The 18576-nt window shown below is 48.6% G+C and overlaps 1 protein-coding gene across 3 annotated transcripts; it reads right to left on the reverse strand.

Moving 5' to 3' along the window:
* Positions 1–429: 429 nt before the first annotated feature.
* On the reverse strand, positions 430–16398 carry GMPPA (GDP-mannose pyrophosphorylase A). 3 transcript variants are annotated; one of them, XR_009558056.1, is made up of 13 exons: positions 16225–16398; positions 15358–15455; positions 14395–14498; positions 13508–13700; positions 13077–13136; positions 12616–12746; positions 11931–12065; positions 11003–11100; positions 9066–9112; positions 8785–8877; positions 6391–6559; positions 5995–6231; positions 430–4409 (listed from the first exon to the last, which is right to left on the reverse strand). XR_009558056.1 is itself a non-coding variant. In XM_035126724.2 (12 exons), the coding sequence occupies exons 1-12, from the start codon at positions 16262–16264 to the stop codon at positions 6131–6133; spliced, it is 1269 nt and encodes a 422-aa protein (XP_034982615.1). In that variant the 5' UTR covers positions 16265–16398; the 3' UTR covers positions 430–6130. The 3 variants fall into 3 exon arrangements, 2 of the variants coding, with proteins under 2 accessions (XP_034982615.1, XP_034982624.1); XM_035126724.2 differs by having other exon boundaries at positions 430–6231; XM_035126733.2 differs by lacking the exons at positions 430–4409; positions 5995–6231; positions 6391–6559 and adding an exon at positions 6567–7712.
* Between the last annotated feature and the right edge of the window lie 2178 nt (positions 16399–18576).

An 18576-nucleotide genomic window follows, 5' to 3' on the forward strand; every position in this document is an offset into this window, starting at 1 on the left:
AGGTGGGCAGGGCCAGAGGCAAAAAGCAGGTGGAGCAACACATTTAAACATTACCTTTGCACTCTAGGCTAGTTTCCTCTTCACGTGCTCTTTTCTGTCCTCCATCCAGGCATTCTCAGAGTTGGGCCAGGAAAAAGAACCCACAGGATGCAAAGCAGGTCCAGGGAACAGTGTGGCCTGAAGACAGTTTTAAGCACCAGACTGAGAGGGCTGGAGGGAGGCACTGGGCTCCTGCGCCTGAGGTTGCCCACTCAGGTGATGGCATTGGTGCCTAGCAGCCAGCGAAGGCTTTAACTGATTGAATAAGACCCCATAAGGATCTGTTAAAGCCTAAGTTGGGAGGAAATCTGTTTTTCATTAACAAATAATTTTATTATATATATATATATATATATATATATATATATATATATATATATGGCCAGCTTTCACCAGTCCCAGGCTGGGTTATGACAATTTAGGAGGCAATAATTAAAGAGCTTTTAAAACTTACAATTGAAAAAATTAGGGTGGCTCTTGAAACTTGGTGTGTTTGGCAAGCGTGGCATGATACCCTTCCTTGCTTTCTCTTGAAGCTGGAGGAAAGTGAATGAAATGAAGAAACACCAGCTCCCCAGTTCTGATGGGATAAAGCGAAACAAGTCCTGAGAAACCCATGCAATCATGCCTTTTCCACCCTGCTCTTTTCTGCTAGAAGTATTTAAACCGTGTCTATGCACTCCTCTGAGTCAGACTGATACCATCGGAAGGTACTGGTGAGGTCCACCATTCAACTCTCCCATTTTGTGGCAGAGAGAAATTCACAAGCAAAACCCAGTTCACATGAACGGTCATTGCAGTTTTCTGAGCATGACTCCTGCAGCCTTTTTACCGAGCGCGCTCAGTGCTTTTAACAGTTGCACAAGAGACAGGAATTCAAGAGCGCAATCTTTGTTGGCACAGAGAAGAAGCAATGAGGAAAGCTTCACCTATTGAATTTCTGCCTGCAAACCATCTCCAGCAGCTTCTCAGGCCACAGCAAGGCAATTCAGTCACGCACCAGCAAATCATGTTACGGCACTCAGCTCCCAGCATGACGATGGTACCAGGAGCCAGGCACAGACTCAGAGCTGGACTAATGGATTCTTGCACATCTAATGTGATTTCCGGGCTGCATTTCTCCTCCACTGCTCCCACCCTCAGCTCCACCCTTTGCACAAGCGGAAAACCAATATCTTTACGTTCAGCAAAGGAGGAAATAAATGGCTTGGCCTGCTGGGCACTGCAGCTCCTCTTCCATTCAGACCCCCATCAAGAACCCTGTCTACCTTCCCCAAGCAATGCCTCTGTACTCATCCATATAGTGCCCCTTACTGGAAGACTCTGGTCTTGCCCATTAGTCCTGATCCTTCCCCAACACAGCCATCCTCTTTCCAAATCTTGCAATTTTCACCATTATCTTCCCAAGAGGCAGAATTTAAGTTGCTTTGAATTTGACATAGAAAAAACATCCCCTTTGCTATGGGACTCCTACCTCCAGCTTTGTATTTAGATTTACTTAAGCATGACAAGTCATGAGACACAATTTGTGCAACTCTAGCCTCTGAATATGCACAGAAACACTGATAATACTAGCTTGACAAGGTCAGATAAAAAGGTAAAGGGACCCCTGACCATTAGGTCCAGTCGTGACCAACTCTGGGGTTGCGGCGCTCATCTCGCGTTATTGGCTGAGGGAGCCGGCTGAGGGAGTACAGCTTCCAGCTCATGTGGCCAGCATGACAAAGCCGCTTCTGGCGAACCAGAGCAGCACACAGAAATGCCGTTTACCTTCCCGCTGTAGCGGTGCCTATTTATCTACTTGCACTTTGACGTGCTTTCGAACTGCTAGATACGCACACACAAATAACTTGACAGCCCACAAAAAGGGGGCCTGTAAATGCAGCACAAAGTTCAAAATGTATTTGAAGACTGCAGTTCAAAGCCACAGTCCAGTCCACCTTACCCACAACCATGATTAACTACTGAATTTTTAAAAATTGCACCCGGTTCCTCTCATTATAAAGTTCAGAGCAGTTTACAAGATGAAGCTCTCACCCAGGCACAGGCAGGTCCCATCTCAAAGCACAGTCATTACTGGAAAGCGGTGGCAGGCAGGCATTTTTGGAAATCATGCCAGAAATCAAAGCCACATAATCTTTGGCGTAGTTTTGAAACTAGTCCAGTCCTGTGCAACTTGCGGCCCACCAAACTGAACAACATCTACCAGAGGCTCACGGCACTTCCTGTTTTGGTTGCCTGCCTGTGTCTGCAAAAGCAAAGCTGGTTGTTGAGCACCTGAATTCAGAATCAAAGCATTTAAGTTGGAAGGGGGATTAGATCAACCCTCTGAGCAGATCACGATTCTTGGAACTATAGCAACCCTGAAAGATGGCCATCTGCCTCTCCTTAAATTTCTGAGTGTGCCACAGTACAATGCCAGGTGGGCTAAGTTTGTCGTGGTTGGTCACAAGCAGAACAGGCCTGCTCTAGTCAAGTCAACACAGCATTGGGGCAGGATGGCAGGGGAGGCGGATAGACAGCAGGCCTCTGTGCCACATATTATCTGTGCTGTGGAAGCTGTGACCCTCTCAGACATTGTTGGACTACAACCTTCCTCAGCCCAAACCACTATGGCGAATAGTCAGGAATGATAGGAGATGGGGAGGTCATGGGTTAGCTATCCCTGGTATATATCTTGACTTCCATAATTCACACAGGACCCACATGGTTGCCTTTTTCTGTACCTATGTAATGTTAAAATAGTGAGCTAGCCAGCTCTAGGATTCGGGGGGGGGGAGCTGTCCCCCTTCCCCAGTCCATCTCAGGGTGGATCCTGTTCATCATGACCAGGTGGCAGAAAAGCCAGCCAAGAGATCAGCAGTTGCTGTTGTCCATTCTGTCACCTTCTTGCCCTCTCCTTTGGGAGAGCAAAAACTGAGCAGTGATTTTGTTTGATGGGTCTGTCCAGCTTCCTCAGTGGGCTCCTGTCTTGGGTCTTGGGGCCCTGGCAAATGTCCCCTCTTGCTGCCTTCTGGAGCCAGCCACAGACTTGCCAGTTGGCATGCCTAGTGCCAGGCTGCTTGACTGTTTTCTTTAAATGGAATTCTGTACTCTTAGCGAGTCAAGTATGTAAAGCTGAGGCTATTTTCTCCCAAATGTACTTTGTTGCACTTATCAACACTGCATTTCATTACCCAACTCTCCCACTGCTATAAGATCCCCGTGGAACTCCTTACAATCTGCTTTAGATTTAACTACCTTGAATAATTTATCATCTGCAAATTTTGCTGCTTCCCCGTTCAATCCCTTTTTCCAACTCATTAATGAATATGTTAAAAAGCACCGGCCCCATTATAGATCCTTGAGGCTCCCTGCGGTTTCTCTCTTTCCACTGTGCAAATTGACCATTTATGCCTACCTGCTATTTCCTATCACTCAGCCACTTGCTAATCTACAAAAGGATGTCTCTGCTTATGCCACGACTACTTAACCTTTCGCAGGAGCCTTTGATTGGGGACTTTACAACCTGTGTTATAAAAAGGTCTAATTACACAAATCTTTACTCCGTTTACTTACTGACATTCTCTCTCTAGAATTTATTTTTTTCGGAGCTGGAAGGTAGGCTAGCATTTCTCTTGCATGTCTGATTCTGTTCCTGAAATAGTATCTACTGCATGTATATATGAAGGTAACCAACTTTCCATCTCTTTCTAGCATTACCAAGAAACAGAAGGCAGTGTGGTTCCACTGGACAGAACAAGCTTCCTGACATGCAGGCCACATCTCAGAGAAAGGTGGGCCAGGACCCGTCCCTCAGCCCAGCCAAGGATGTTGTTTTTGAACGACACCTGCACTTTGAATCTTGGCAGTATGCAACGCATTTTACAATCCTCCTCCTCCTCCTCTTCTTCATCCTCACAACCCACCCATCCTACTTCACGGAAAGCTGCAGCTCAAGAATAATTAATATATATATTTAAATATCTCTTTATTTCGTTTTTTAAATGAAAGAAGCTGCAAGTAAAAAACAAACAGAAAAATAGGCACACCAATGCAGCCAGCCTCCCTCCCCGAACAGCAACAAAATGCTGAATTGCTAATGCCTTCATTAGTATGAATTTTACCCAGGTCACAATCTGATTGGGGGGGCAGGAGAAATACAAATTAGAAAGGGATCTGCAGCCACAGAATATATCCTTTGCAATGTTAAGATGGATGCAAGCACAGAGGGGCAATATAGCCTGTTTCAAATAACCCTCACCCCTACCCCACTACCTGCTGGAGTTGGGTCAGCTGTTTCCTCTGATGCTTTTACCAGTTCACTGTAGGGTCCTAATTCCTGAACTTGCCAAGGCAGAGAGGCAGCAGACCTTAGCCAGTCTTTAGACCTTGGAAAGGAAACTTGCTGTGAGTTGCTTTGGAAACTGAACATCCTCCATAGCTGTTTACATTGATACGTCCACGTTCCAACATGTTCTCAAAGTGCTTCAGAAAGAGCAAGAATGTAAACACATAACCCTCCTCTCTGGTGCTGAATTATACCAGGGGCAGGGTTTTCACCTCCCTTAGGTGCAGCTTAGTGCATCCCCCAACACCCAGGCCCCCAGTTGGAATCCTGCTATTAAGGCAAGGAAAACAGGTTAGCGGAACCTAATCAGATCAGGGCACTTTGTATCAATAGAGGAACATTTGACCCTCCAACTGTCGTTGGATTCCAGCTCCCATTACTCCTAGCCAGCATGACCCAGGGTCAGAGGTGATGGGAGATCAAGTCCAGCATCACCCGGAGGGCTGCCAGTTCCTCACCTCTGCAACGGACAACCCCTCTCTCCTTGCAACCTCAGCCCTTGCACATGGAAAGGTAAAGCCTGAGTGCAAATGAACTGCAGCAGCAGTGTGGCAGCTTGCATGTGCCAGAGTCCCTGTTGCAGTGTTGCATCTGATCTCCAGAGCTCCTTGCTCAATGCAGGCTCCTGTTCCAGCCCTTGTGGAAAGCTGTTCCCGTTAACTTAAAAACTAACAGACTCAAGCACTTTCCTCAACATGCACTCACTCTAACAAGCTGTAGTTGATCCCTCAACCAATATCTACTCATTCGTCTTGGAGCTTTAAAATCAAAGCTTCAGTTTGCAGCGGAGGTTAAGCTATGCAGTAAGTTTGCCCCCCCCCCAATGCTGCTGCCCACTCAAATTGCTTCTAGGCTCCACCATCCAGTTTCTGGAAGAAACACAAGGCTGTGTGCACATACTATGGGGCAGCTGCTTGGCAAAGAGATTAGAGCATGTCTCCGTGGCAGATCCCCACAATCCCAGTTTGGTGCCTTTGTGCACAAGCAGGAAAATCACACACACACACACACACACACACACACACACACACACACACTGCCATACTATGGGGAACCAGGAAGAATGCACTGCAGCTAGTGGAAAAGTGGGGTGCTGGACGAATGCACCCAAGACCCAAATGGCATGCAGATGTACCCCTGGGTCCTTCAATGGCCTAGGCCAGGGGTGGGGAACCCTCCAGGTCTCTTGAGCCATCCCCTTGGGACTCTTCCCACAGCACACCAGCCCTGCTCTGCCCTCCCCACCAGCACATTTGCCTGGCTGGAATAGGTCTTTTGACTGCGATGTTGCCTCTTCCTTGCCTTGATAAAGGCAAGATTCTGTTGCCCCACCCACTTTGGGCTCTAGCACCCCACTCATTGGCATATGGCCTCCGTAAGACTGCGCATGAGAGAATGTGGCCCTCAGGTTTAATAAAGGCTCCCCAGTGTTTCCACACATCCTTTCCTTCCCAAGTGCCTTTGGCTGGTAGTAAGGCAGCACTGCGGCCTCGGGATGGGTCGGCCTCCTGCTTCCAGGAAAGGTTCTGCAGCAGCTGAAGGACCAGGCAAGCCACCTGACATACCAGCAGCCCAAGAGGGAAGCTCGCATCGCATCCCCCATCCTGCCGTGTCCATGAACAGACCTGGAGGGAAGTCTGTGGTGATCCATGCTAGGTCCAAAGAGAGGCCATGGCTTGAGGGTGGGGGCAGCGTTGTCCGAGGCTGTGCTCTGTTCCGCCGCCTGGGGACAGCTGGAGGTTCCCCTCCTGCCCACCCCCTTCAGAGAATGATTTGATTCTTGAAGCTGCGGCTCAGTTCCTTGTGGGGCAGAACGATGGAGTTGAGGATGACCACTTCGGCAGGGATGGTCACATTGCAGCCTGTCGAGGAGGGAGCAGCAAGAGGCATCAGCAAGTGGGTAGATGAGAGGGGAAATGTAGCCACACAAAAAGAGGAGGAGAATATTGCAGAATATTCTTTTATTTTTATTTGGGGGGTGGGGTGCAAGGGAAAGGAGAGTAAAGTGGGCAGATGCTTACCCAGAATGGTGATGGATGGGGTGAGGCGGCCATCCCGAAAGAGAGTCTCACTGTCGATCTTTGCGTAGGGATCGTTAGGGTTGGGGTCACTGGGAGTACCCTCTACGCGAGCCCAGCGTCCAATGGTGCTATCCCAGCCCACAATGCTGTTCAGCACACATGTATGGTCCTGGGAAAAGGGGACAGGAAAGAAAGAGCTGAGGCACTAACATTGGGGTGGGGAACCACCAGCCCTTGGGCCAATCCTGGCCTGCCAAGGGTTCCCATTTGGGCCACAAGGCCATTGTCCCCCAAACCACACCCACTCGTGGTGTCAGATGAAGGAGGGCAGGACCTTCTCCTTTAAGTGAGAGGACAAAGGAGCCTGTGCAATTCTGGCTTTTTCTTCTTCTCCCCCACCATTTCCTACTTAAAGGAGAAGCCAACTGCTCTAATACAGTTCCTGCATTCCTGGTATGTTGCAGGTGGCATCACCCTGGGATTCAGCAATCTTGCCATGGAAGCTACTAAGACTGGTGTTAATCCTTCAGACAGTCCAGGACGTAAATGTTGCTTATACAAAACACTTAAAAGGAATGTGGAGATCACTGTGGGGAAATCTAAAGTGTAGCTTTTCCCAGACACACATCAAACATTCTTTCCCACTTTTAACCACCCCAACTACTGGCTCAATTGATTTTCTACAGGAACAAACAACTCCTCTATTTATTCAGGAACTTTGTAGAGCTGTTAAACAAGGATTACTGGAGGCATGTGTGGAGGAGCACTTTCAGCGTTTTAAAAGCCGCACCATAAAAATATCAAAACTGCCCTCTGAAGCACAGGGCCAAATTAGAAGCGGTGTTAAATGCATCTCTGCATTTAATGTGCACTTTTTAAAAACATAGTTTATCGAGACAGAGGGAGTTTGACCTTCTCCATCCCCTGCTGTGGTCGTGATGGAAATGGCACCTCCCAAACTGCCCAGCTTTCCCTCCCAGTGCAAAGAGCAGCTGTGGAAGAGTGGGTTTTTTCATCACGGTCACAGCATGGGGGAAAGAGATGAACTCCACTTTCCTGCCTGCCACAATACCAATAACCATTATTACACCCCTTTCCCATAGATATTTTCACTTTTTTTAAGCACATGATAAATGCAAATACACACTTAACTTCTCATATTTCATGCTTAGGATTGCACTACACATTTAATGGAAAGTGTATGGAGGAAGCTGCCTTCTACCACATCAGGCCACTGATCCAGCTATTGTCTGACTAGCAACCCCTCTTCAGAATTTCAGTTAGGACTTCGCCAGCCCTCATGATGCTGGGTGCTTTTAGAGCTGGGACATACCAAGAAAATAAAGGGGGAAGATGGACGGCATCAATAATTTTTCCCTCCTAAATTCTTAATAGGCCCATTAAAAAAAATTATAAATGATGCAGTATCACAGATTTACAAATATTTTACAGTTCTCATGAATCCACAGCTTCAGCTGCATTTGTATGTCTTGGTTGATAATACATAAATGAAATTACCTCCTTAAGTGGGGGAATACCAAACTTTGCAGTGCACTAGTGCCACCTGCAGGGCATTAGCAAAACAATGAGAAGCAAAGCAAGAGCTGACCTAAGCCAAAAACAGCCTCCTGCCTCTGATCAGAGATGTGACTTCTGAGGCCCTCCAGGTGTTCTCTGATGATGACTCCAGCCACCCCTGACCACTGGGCCATGCTGGCTGTGGCTGATGGGGTTCCTGAAAACATCTGATGGCCACAGATTCCCCATCCCTGGATTAGAGCTACAAAGTGCCAACCCCAATCCGGCAGCAGTAGTACAATGCGCCTACCACTGTGTAAAACATGGGTGATGGTGGGCTGAGCCTACACGCAGTGCCAAAATAATTAAGTAAAAAGTGCAGTTTGCAGAGGGGTGGGGAGAAAATGATAAAAACATTCCTAAAATTGCCAGGCATCGCTGCAGGAACCTTGTTGCTGGCTGTCACTTTTAAACAGGCATTTTAAATGGTTTCATGCACACTCCTAAATGTAGTGATGGGTCTGTAAAATCGGGGAGGGAGGAATCAAATCAAAATGGCACAACTGGACAATGGGGAGGAAGCCCTATCAAAGTGATGCCACAGACAACATCCAGCGGGTGGGCTGCAAGTCATACAGCCACAGTCATGGCTGCAACAGGCAGCACCAGCTGGAGCAGAAAGGAAGTCATTTCCCCCCCCTGTGATGAAACACCACTGTTTGAATTCTGCTTTGTGGAAAAGGTGTCTCGATCCCAAGCAACAAATGAGCAATAAAACCACACATTTGTTATACTAAGAACAATCGTCTGAGTAGTCCCCTAAGGTGATGCAAGACATTAGAACTTGACCCATTGGATCTTGGGAGCAATACCTACCTGGAGAGAAGCCCCATGCAGAATAATGGACTCACGCACACGCACGCCAGCGCCAATCGTCACCCCCTTCCCGATGGACACATTGGGACCTAGCTACAGGGAAAAGGCACAGGGTGGTCAGTGGCCCAGCGCGTGCCAATAGCTCCCTTCATCTGTATGCTCTCTTATGTCCAGGGTATGTTCAGGGGCCCAGAGATTAAACCAAAAGTGCACAGCTCCTTAAAATCTACCCCACTCATGCTAGAGCCAGGCACAGAGTACACTATGCCCATTACACTTACCACAGCGCTGGCATCCACCGAGGCTGCAGGATGGATATAAACATTCCCTGCATAGAAAAGAAGCAGCAACAGAGTTAGTTCTTCTCCTCACTCCACAATGGAGAAGATTCATTGCCACCCCTCTGAAAGCATCACTGCAGAGATTCTGCTTTTCTACAACAATGCGGGTTTTCCAGCAGCAATGCTGAATACCTCTATGCACATCAGACTCGGTAAAGCAAATAACCCTAACACACACTGCAGCCTAGATTGGTAGAGACTCCTTTCAAAGACAGGTGACTGCCTTGCCATAGTAGCTTGGGACAAACTAAAGAGAGCATATAATATACAGTCATACCTCGGTTTAAGTACGCCTCGGTTTGAGTATTTTCAGTTTAAGTACTCTGCAGACCTGTCTGGAACAGATTAATCCACTTTCCATTACTTTCAATGGGAAAGTTCACTTCAGGTTAAGTACAGACTTCCGGAACCCATTGTGTTTGTAAACCGAGGTACCACTGTATATAATGATCTGTTTTACAATTTAGAATACTCATTTAAACATCCTTAAAATATCAATGACTTCCCTTCTTCTCTTTCCAAGTTTCATTTTGCATATAATAAATCCCTGCATATTTTACAAAAACTAAACCATTCAGTATTCCATTATTACATCCAACAAAACTTATTTACACAGTTGAATTTATTTTAATGCTGCCCACGTTTTCAAGTGTACACAATTTCCCCTGTATATTCAATGAACGTTTTCCAATCTTCTGTAAATTTATGTTCTTCTTGTTCTCTTATTCTATATGTTAAGTCTGCAAGCTGGCAGCTTGAAAACGAAAGGCTCTCACCAAGCACAATTATGGGGAGAGAAGGAGTGCTCTTGCTAAAACTGATGGTTTTCTAATAATGCTAATGTAAAGCACAAAGGAGCAAGATAGATAAAAGTGATGTGGAGATACAGATGTTTAATTTGTATTCATAGAATCATAGAGTTGGAAGAGACCACAAGGGCCATCCAGTCCAACCCCCTGCCAAGCAGGAAACACCATCAAAGCATTCTTGACATATGCCTGTCAAGCCACTGCTTAAAGACCTCCAAAGAAGGAGACTCCCCTTCAAGCCCCTTCCTTTGTACCCTTGCAATCTCCTCTTTTCTTACAATTTTTTACTGACTTATCATAACATATAACCATAGGAACAATAAAATAACCACACACAGAGCACATTCAGCACAAAAACAACAACATAAAATTAGAGATGTGGTTCTACATAGCATTTTTTTTAGATGGGTCTAACCCAACGAGGGGTGAGTGAGTCATTGGAGGAGTCCTTTATTTGACTCTCCCTATTTATTTATTTATTTATTTATGTATTGATGCAGGATTTGGAATTTTAGCTTCATATTATTGCACTGATTTGCTGTTCTTTGTATTTGTCACAGCCTTCGATGTGAACGATGTGATGTTGTTTTATCAAGTATAATTCTGGCAGGCTCTGAAACCAGGTCTAAGAGCTCCAAGTCAGCCACCAGAAGATGATGGCTGAAGACGGTTGCATGAAATACACAGAAAACAGGCAAACATTCCCAATTTAGTAAACCTTTTCAAAAGCAATGCAAAAAGGATAAACACTGAAAGGAGGCACATCGCACACTTTGGAGCAGCCTTCCTGAACCTGGTGCCATCTAGAAGCTTGCTGGACTACAACTTCCATAATTTCTGACCATTAGCCATGCTGGCTGTGGCTGATGGTAGCTAGAGTCCAGCGACGTGCAGGCATGACCCAAGGCCCTTGGAAACTGAACCACCAATATGGCCTCCACCCAGCAAACCTGTTTTCAGATGCGACAGCCCCTTTATGTTGTGGAACAAAAGCAGAATTATCTCAACCTGCCAACATCATGCATTCGTGGTTTTGGTTTCCCATATGGGGAAAGAGGGAGCCAGTACCTCGGATGGTGGGTCCACCAGGTTGGTTCTGGGCAAGTCTTTCTGGGTGGCACTGGCTGTAGCAGCTCAGATACAGGCGACTGGCATAGATTGCAGACCTGGCAAAGAGAACAAGCCAGAAATTACACCTGGCACCTGCCTGCAAATGTAGCATCAAGCCCATGAATGCCTTTGTCCTCTTGAGGACAAAGGAAAATGACTGAGTGCCTCACCAAAAAAAACCCAAAGCCTATGATCAAAAGAAGAAGAATCCTTTCTTCCTGGAATGGAGCACAAGACATTTTTATCCCGCCTCATTCAACTGGCAGCATCTCCTGTAAACACAATTCTGCACCTTCCCAGGGAGTTCAAATTTTCTTGCCTTTCTTTTGAAAAATTGGACTCTGGGCACCCATGTGACAGAAACACAAATTCTAAGATCAAAAGCTAAATTGTGGGGAATTAGAATTGCACTTGTTCTGCTTCAGGGATCCACATATTTATTAGTTTGGATCTCCCCACCCCACCCCCCACTGCTTGTGTCCCTGCCCCAATGTTGTTTGATTCAAACTCCCATCAGCCTCAGCCAGCATGGCCAATGCTCAGGGATGATGGGAGCTGGAATCCAGCAACCTCTGGAAGGCCATAAATTCCTCATCCCTGGGCTAGTGACTACAGAACAACAGTCATGGAGGAAGAACGAAAGGCTGCGATCAGGGTTCATGGTCAACCCCCGCCCAACCCATCCATTTCCCAACATAAGAAATAACTCTCAGGAGTTTCTCTCTGGCTTTTGCATTGTCGCCACCTCCAAAAAAGCATGCAGGTATCTGCTAAAGGTAAGAAAAGCTCAGATCCACAGAGAGAAAAATTGATTCAATGTTTGGCTAATTCACAGGCAGACTTACAACCACCTCCCAGGCTTGTACCTCTCTCTACTTCCCCTTACCCAGCGGATTTGATCTGGCTCCAGAACCCCTCCGTCTTGTAGGCAAAGAGCCGTCCCTGCCCAGCAAGGGCTGTGAAGACATCCTGCTCCAGCCTGATGGCTTCAGCTCGTTGCCAGCCATTGGTGCTCTCCTCTCTGTGTGAACGAGGCATACAAATGTTAGGGGGCACATGACTCACTGGAAAGATGATGCGTGGCCAGCAAGAAAAGGCATTTCTCTAGGTCAGGGGAAACAATCGCTCAAGTACAGCAACAGCAGATCCTTCTTCTACTGAGGATAAGGAACCTGAAGCACTCTGGAGGTGGCTGGACTACAACTCCCATCATCTCTGACCCTTGGCCCTGCTGGTTGGACCTGTTGGGAATTGGAGTCCAACAACATCCTGAGGGCCACAGAGGTTTGCCCATCCCTGGGAAGCCAAAAAGCCAGTTCTAAGCCTAAGTGCCCAAGTCCCATGGAGCAGAGAAGCACAATAGCACTTGGGAGACGAGGAATGCAGGAGGAAGGAGGAGATGGACACTTACCCAAGGCATGCACCCCTAAATGTGGGCAAGGGGTGGCACGAGGAGGAGATGGAAGAGACACAGAGAGAGGGAAGAGAAACAGAGAGAGAGAGAGAGAGATGATAAGTGACCAGATGTTGCTGCCAGAAAGCAGGAAGGAACAGCTAAGAAAGACACTCACTGAAGCAGCTCCTGCTGGTTCCGTTGGAAGACCGTGCCAATGTGATGGAAGATGGCCGGCGTGAACAAGTAGATGCCACAGTTGATAAGCTCGCTGACAAAAGTGCTGGGCTTCTCCACGTAGTGCAGGACCTGGAGAAGGAAGGAGACATGTAGGTGGGGCAGAGAAGGAAGGGTCTTGGGAATTGCACCATCCAGTGCTGGGGATTGCTCTGCTTGAGCCAGGCTCCAGAGAGCAGCAGGCAGTAAAGGTTGTGCTGGACGGGGTACAGGAACAGGGGAGACTGTGGACAATTTTGTCTCTCCAACTCCCATCAGCCTCAGCCAGCATGGCCAACACTCAAGGCTGATGGGAGCTGTAGTCCGACAGCCTCTGGAAGGCACAGGTCCCTCATCCCAGGTGGAGCAGCTCTCTACTGGGGCATGCCTGCTGCCCAGTCTTCCCTCCAGTCCTCCACATACCTCATGCGTCTCAGTGTTCGCCACAATGCAGCCATAGTTCAGAGACTGCTTTCTGTTGGCCTAGGGACAAAATAGAAAAATAGTCACAGGAGCATTTCCAGGGGGTGAGAAGGATTAGAGAAAAATTTGCAGGAAGGGGTTGCCAGGAACACTGAGACTGGGATCCTAGGAAGGCAACCATTTTGCCCCACAAAGGCCAGGAACCTGCAGCTAGCCCTTGAACTGTATTCCCAAAGCCAGGGAGGGGGGGACCTCTCCATCAGCGACCAAACTTCAGCTCCCACCAGCAAAATCAGTGCGGTCAGGGATGATAGGAGTGGTAGCCCGGCAAGGAGCAAGAGAGCCAAAGGTCCCACAATCCTGTGCCAAGCAGCGGCCTCCTTTCAAGCCCACAGTGCTGTCAGCATGAGAGGCCAGGGCTGTGCCATTACCGTGGTGCCCAGCATGAGGAAGCTGTCCGGATTGCCAAGTTGCCGGTGGAAGCTGAGCATCTCGCCCAGAGGGAATTCGGAGCAGACATCAGCGTTCAGCACAAAGAAGGCTTCAGGGTTACCCAAGAGGATCTGGTCCCGGAAGTGGTAGATGCCGCCACCTGTGCCAAGCGCAGCATATTCCTGCAGATACCTACACAAAACGGGAGGCTGTTAAGGCCCTTCACTGCAGGGGGAGGAATTGCTTGTGCCAAGGTCTACTAGGTCAAATGTGCCTGGCTGTTTCAACAGGTGCATAGGGACCCAGGAAGTTGGCCTAGGCAGTTAGACCATTAGTCCATTGATCATAATACTGCCTACACTGGCTGGCAGCAAGTGCCCAGGGTTTCAGACAAGAGTTTCTCCTAGCCCTATCTAGAGATACCAGAGATTGAACCTGGGATCTTCTGCATGCAAAGCAGATGCTCTACCAGAGTCACACACACACCCTTTTCCAAAGGCTGTGCAGAATTAGGACCTGAATGGCAGATTGTAAAGATGGAGCCCCGTCCTCTCTTTTTAGCAGTGCTGAGTGACCACCCAGGACCAGCCCAGGGCATTTTGCTGTCTAAGACGGAGGGCTGAATGGCTCTACCTCACTTCCTCTTCCTCAGTCCTGCTGCAGAGCATCCAAGGATGACAAATTTTGGTACCTGAGGCAGAAAACCCCCACAAGCACCACCCTTCCTCAGCAAAAGCCTCCCCACCACTGCATTTATTATGAAAATAATAATCAATGCATTTAAATACCCAAACAATCTGCTGCCCTTTCATGCAACCCAACATCAGCTGCCTGAAGTGGCCGCCTCATTATGTCCAGCGGTTGAGCCAGCACTGTGACCACCCACCTGATGGGTATTTTGAACTCTTGCTGGGCTGACACCAGGAATCGACTGAGGGCCTCATTGGGCTGATAGAACCCAATCAGGAGAATCTCCTTCATGTTGGGCACCTGCAGAGAAAGGAAAGGAAGATGGAGTAACCACTGGTTGGCATATGAAGCCAGGAGCAGGAGAGCTAAAATCTTCTTACTTGCTCAATTTATGGCACGTCCCAAGGCAACACGCTGGACTGAAAATAACACTGCCAGTTTCACAATGCCACTATACAAATCTATTGGTGCAAGCACAGTTGGAATGCTGTGTACAGTTCTGGTCAGCTCACCTCAAAAGCAATATTTTAAAGTGGGAAAAGGTTCAGGAAAGGACGACCCAGATTACCAAGGGGGTGGAACAACTCCCCTATGAAGAAAGGTTGTAGCATTACAGACTTTTTTTTAAAGAGAAAAGGCGAGTAAGAGGTGAATCGTAGTAAGTTTGGAAAATTTTGCATGACATGGAGAAAGTGGACAGAGAAACATTTTATAACATATCTTAACACTAAAACTTGTAGACATCCGATGAAGCTGAATGTTGGAAGATTCAAGAGAGACAAAAGACCTTCTTCATGCATCACAAAGTTAAACAATGGTGCTCGCTCCCACAGGAAGGAGTAATAGCCACCAACCATAAGGCAGGATTAGTCAAATTCATGGAAGAGACATCAAGGACTCCCAACCACAATGGCTGTGTTCTGCCTCTCCTGTCAAGAGACATTTATGCCTCTGAATACAAGTTGCTGAGAACCACAGGTGGGCAGAGTGCTGCTGTGCTCGTGTCCATCTTGCAAGCTTCTCACAGGCATCTGGTCAGCCACTGGGAGAAGAGGACAGAGGCCCAGATGGGCCACTGGCCTGATCCAGCAGGCTCCTCTGGTGTTTTTATGAACTCCCCTCCTCCCCTCATGGTGTCAGCTTAATTCCCCTTCCATACCTTAGTGCATGCCTCAATGTGGTGCTGTATCATAGGCACTCCTGCCACAGGGAACAAGGGCTTGGGCACCTCAAAGGACAATGGCCGGAAGCGGGTCCCTGCAAGGGAAAAGGTTATCACAGAATTGTAGGCTGTCACTCACCAAATTCACAAACGGGACAGGAGACACACAAATCGTCACGATTAAATTATTTAATCGTGGGCTGCCTTGAGAGGAATGGCTGCCACCAGAAGAGAAGCAAGGGAAGCCGATGTCACTCTGAGGCTCCTGAAGAGCAGATGATTGAAGCCAAGGCTGAGGAATGGGAGCGACACCAGGTGGGCGGGAGGAGGGGCAGAGAAGGCATATTCATGGGAGAGCAGGGCAGAATTCACCCTTCACATACAGGAAGGGATAAGGAACAAGCACGCTTCTGAACACACACAGGGTGTGTTACTTTCCCACCTTTCCTCCAGGGAAATCAAGGCGGCATACATGGTTCTCTCCCTCTCCATTTTATCCTCACAACAACCCTGTGGGGTAGGTTAGAAAGTGACTGGACCAAGGTCACCCAGTGAGCTTCATGGAAAATCGAAAGCAGGTCTCCCAGGCCTGACGACACAGTCAACTCCCTCTCGCACACCCACAGCATGTGGGGAACCGGCTTCCAGGAGGAAAGCCTGCCTACACCCCCCCCCCCGCCCCACTTCTCCTCTCCCTGACCTTAGAATCAGCTCCCCCGCCCCTCGAGACAAAGGCTCAGGCCACGCCCCTCCGTCTGACCCCACAAGCCTTGGGCGCCGCAGATGGGGCGAGCGAAAGCGGCGGGTTTGCTCTGATGGGCAGGTGGACCGGGCGGCCGCTTTAGGGTTGCTGGCGACCCTCACCTTTTTGGGGGCCGCCGATGAGGACCACGGCTTTCAGCATCTCCCTCTTCGTCTAGGGGCGCGCAGACAGGAAGGCAGGGCGTCCCGCGAGGGATGGCGACGAGAGAGGCAACCGTGCACAGCACCGCTCCTGCGCCCCCTCCTCGCCGAGTTTTGCTTCCGAGCACGTGAGAATGCCACGTCACCGCTGGCCGGGTCTGCCGCCGCCTCGCGCAGGGCGGGCCTTGAGCGATCCAGTCGGCGCGTCGCCGCGGGAGAAGCCGGCCGGCCGCGCTGACGCGGATCCTCCCGGATTGGCTGTTTTCGCTGTCCGGGAAGGCTGGGGAGTTTGGGGTGGGAAGGAAGTTGCAAGCCGTGGGGAGGTTTTGGTCCCTTCCTCGCTGCCCCAAGAAGACCAGTCCTGTTTTCGATGGGCCACTGGCCTGCTCCAGCAGGGCTCTTACGCTGCTTCACTTTGCGCCAGCCTGCCCCAAGCCTATTTTTTTTTGCAAAACAGGGCAGGAAGAGCTGCTCTGCCTGCCCAGGCTAAAAGGGATGGCACTTCGAGGGCGGAACCAAGAATCAGTTCTCAGGTTGCAGACTTGAACCGTGCGAAGTGATTCTAGAGAGAATACTGAGCATGTGCAGACAGCTTCCTCTCTACATTTAAGTAAGTGCAGTCAGCCCTCACCATTAATGTAGTGTAGGGATTAGCCTCCAATCGGCAGAACCTGCAGAAACCCCTTTTCGGAAGAGAGCGGCTCCACTTGGGAGCTCTAATGGCAGCCAACCCTCTTAGAGCTTGTGTAAATTCGAGCCTTAAAATGTGTACAAGCACATTTTAAGCCAGGTCTGGCATACACGATGGGTGTGGGGCAGGTGAGTGTGGCTTCTAACTTATTTGCAGGATGATTTGCACTTCTAATTAAAAGAAGGGCTGCTGATTTAGGATCTTAAAGCTTTCTGTTGTTTTGCAAGCTGAACCTGTGCAGTTACAAGCAAGCACTACTGAATCCAATGGAGTTTAGTCCCAGGAAACACTGCATAGAATTGCATCCTAATCCTAATAACTTTTAGCATTATGTTCTATATTAGTGTTTGTTTGTGTTACAATAACCCATCAAGATCAACACATTTTTCCGGCATTTTTTGACACTTCCTGGGATGTCTTGCTATGGGGGCTGTTGTGATGAGCTGCTGCACTTCAAAATTTACCATACACTTGCTAGACTGTGATCCACTACAAGTTGCTCATTTGTAGAAAGCACTCTGCACATACCTAGAAGCACTCTTCATTACTATTCCCTAGTTAGTACATGCTTTTTGATGGGACGCAGGTGGCGCTGTCGGTTAAACTACAGAGCCTAGAGCTTGCCGATCAGAAGGTCGGTGGTTCGAATCCCTGAGACAGGGTGAGCTCCCATTGCTTGGTCCCTGCTCCTGCCAACCTAGCAGTTCAAAAGCACGTCAAAGTGCAAGTAGATAAATAGGTACTGCTACAGTGGGAAGGTAAACAGCGTTTCCGTGTGCTGCTCTGGTTCGCCAGAAGCGGCTTTGTCATGCTGGCCACATGACCTGGAAGCTGTACGTCGGCTCCCTCGGCCAATAACGCGAGATGAGCGCCGCAACCCCAGAGTCGGTCACAACTGGACCTAATGGTCAGGCGTCCCTTTACCTTTACCTTAGTACATGCTTTAGTGTTGAGCCCTGCCAGGCAAACTCCTTGAATGTGGCAAGGAGACTGTGTATGAAAACAAACACACATTATATGGGTGTGGCAGAAGGCGCCTGCATGGTATCATTTGTGTGAGAGAGACATACAGCGTTCTGTGTTGTCATGTGAATAAGATGAGCAGCTGTGCAGCCCAAACAATCCCTGATATGGTCAGAAAGGACTATTTATAACTCCAGAACAGCTTGCTTGTGCAGCAGGGGAAAGGGGTCCCGCAGTGCCCTTTAGTGCCTGCAGGAGGCAGTGTTGCCAAGGGAATAAGGGCAAAGTCCTGATTCCAGATCTTACTGAGAAGAACTACATTTCAGGAAGCACAATGTGGGACTGTCAGGAGTGCGTGCAGGAGCCAGACCCTGTGACTGGTAGGGCTCCGCAGGACTGGGGCTTTCTTAAATTTGTTCTGAAGAGGTGAGGCCGATTGGTAACTCACAGCACCTGGTGGCAAGAGCCAGGAAGGGATATAAGGTCAGCATTTCCCTTTGGTTCTTTGCCACAGCAACACACTTCCTGCCTTGGGCATCTTGACTCCTTGCTTCCTGACCCTTGGACCCTTGGCTTCTTGACTTCCAGCCATCGGACTCTTGGCTTCCTGGCTTCTGGACTCCTGTTCCTGCTCCCAACCTGCCATCTTGCCCCCAGTC

Source organism: Zootoca vivipara, chromosome 1 (genome assembly GCF_963506605.1).
Source record: "Zootoca vivipara chromosome 1, rZooViv1.1, whole genome shotgun sequence".
NCBI classification, from domain to species: Eukaryota; Metazoa; Chordata; class Lepidosauria; order Squamata; family Lacertidae; genus Zootoca; species Zootoca vivipara.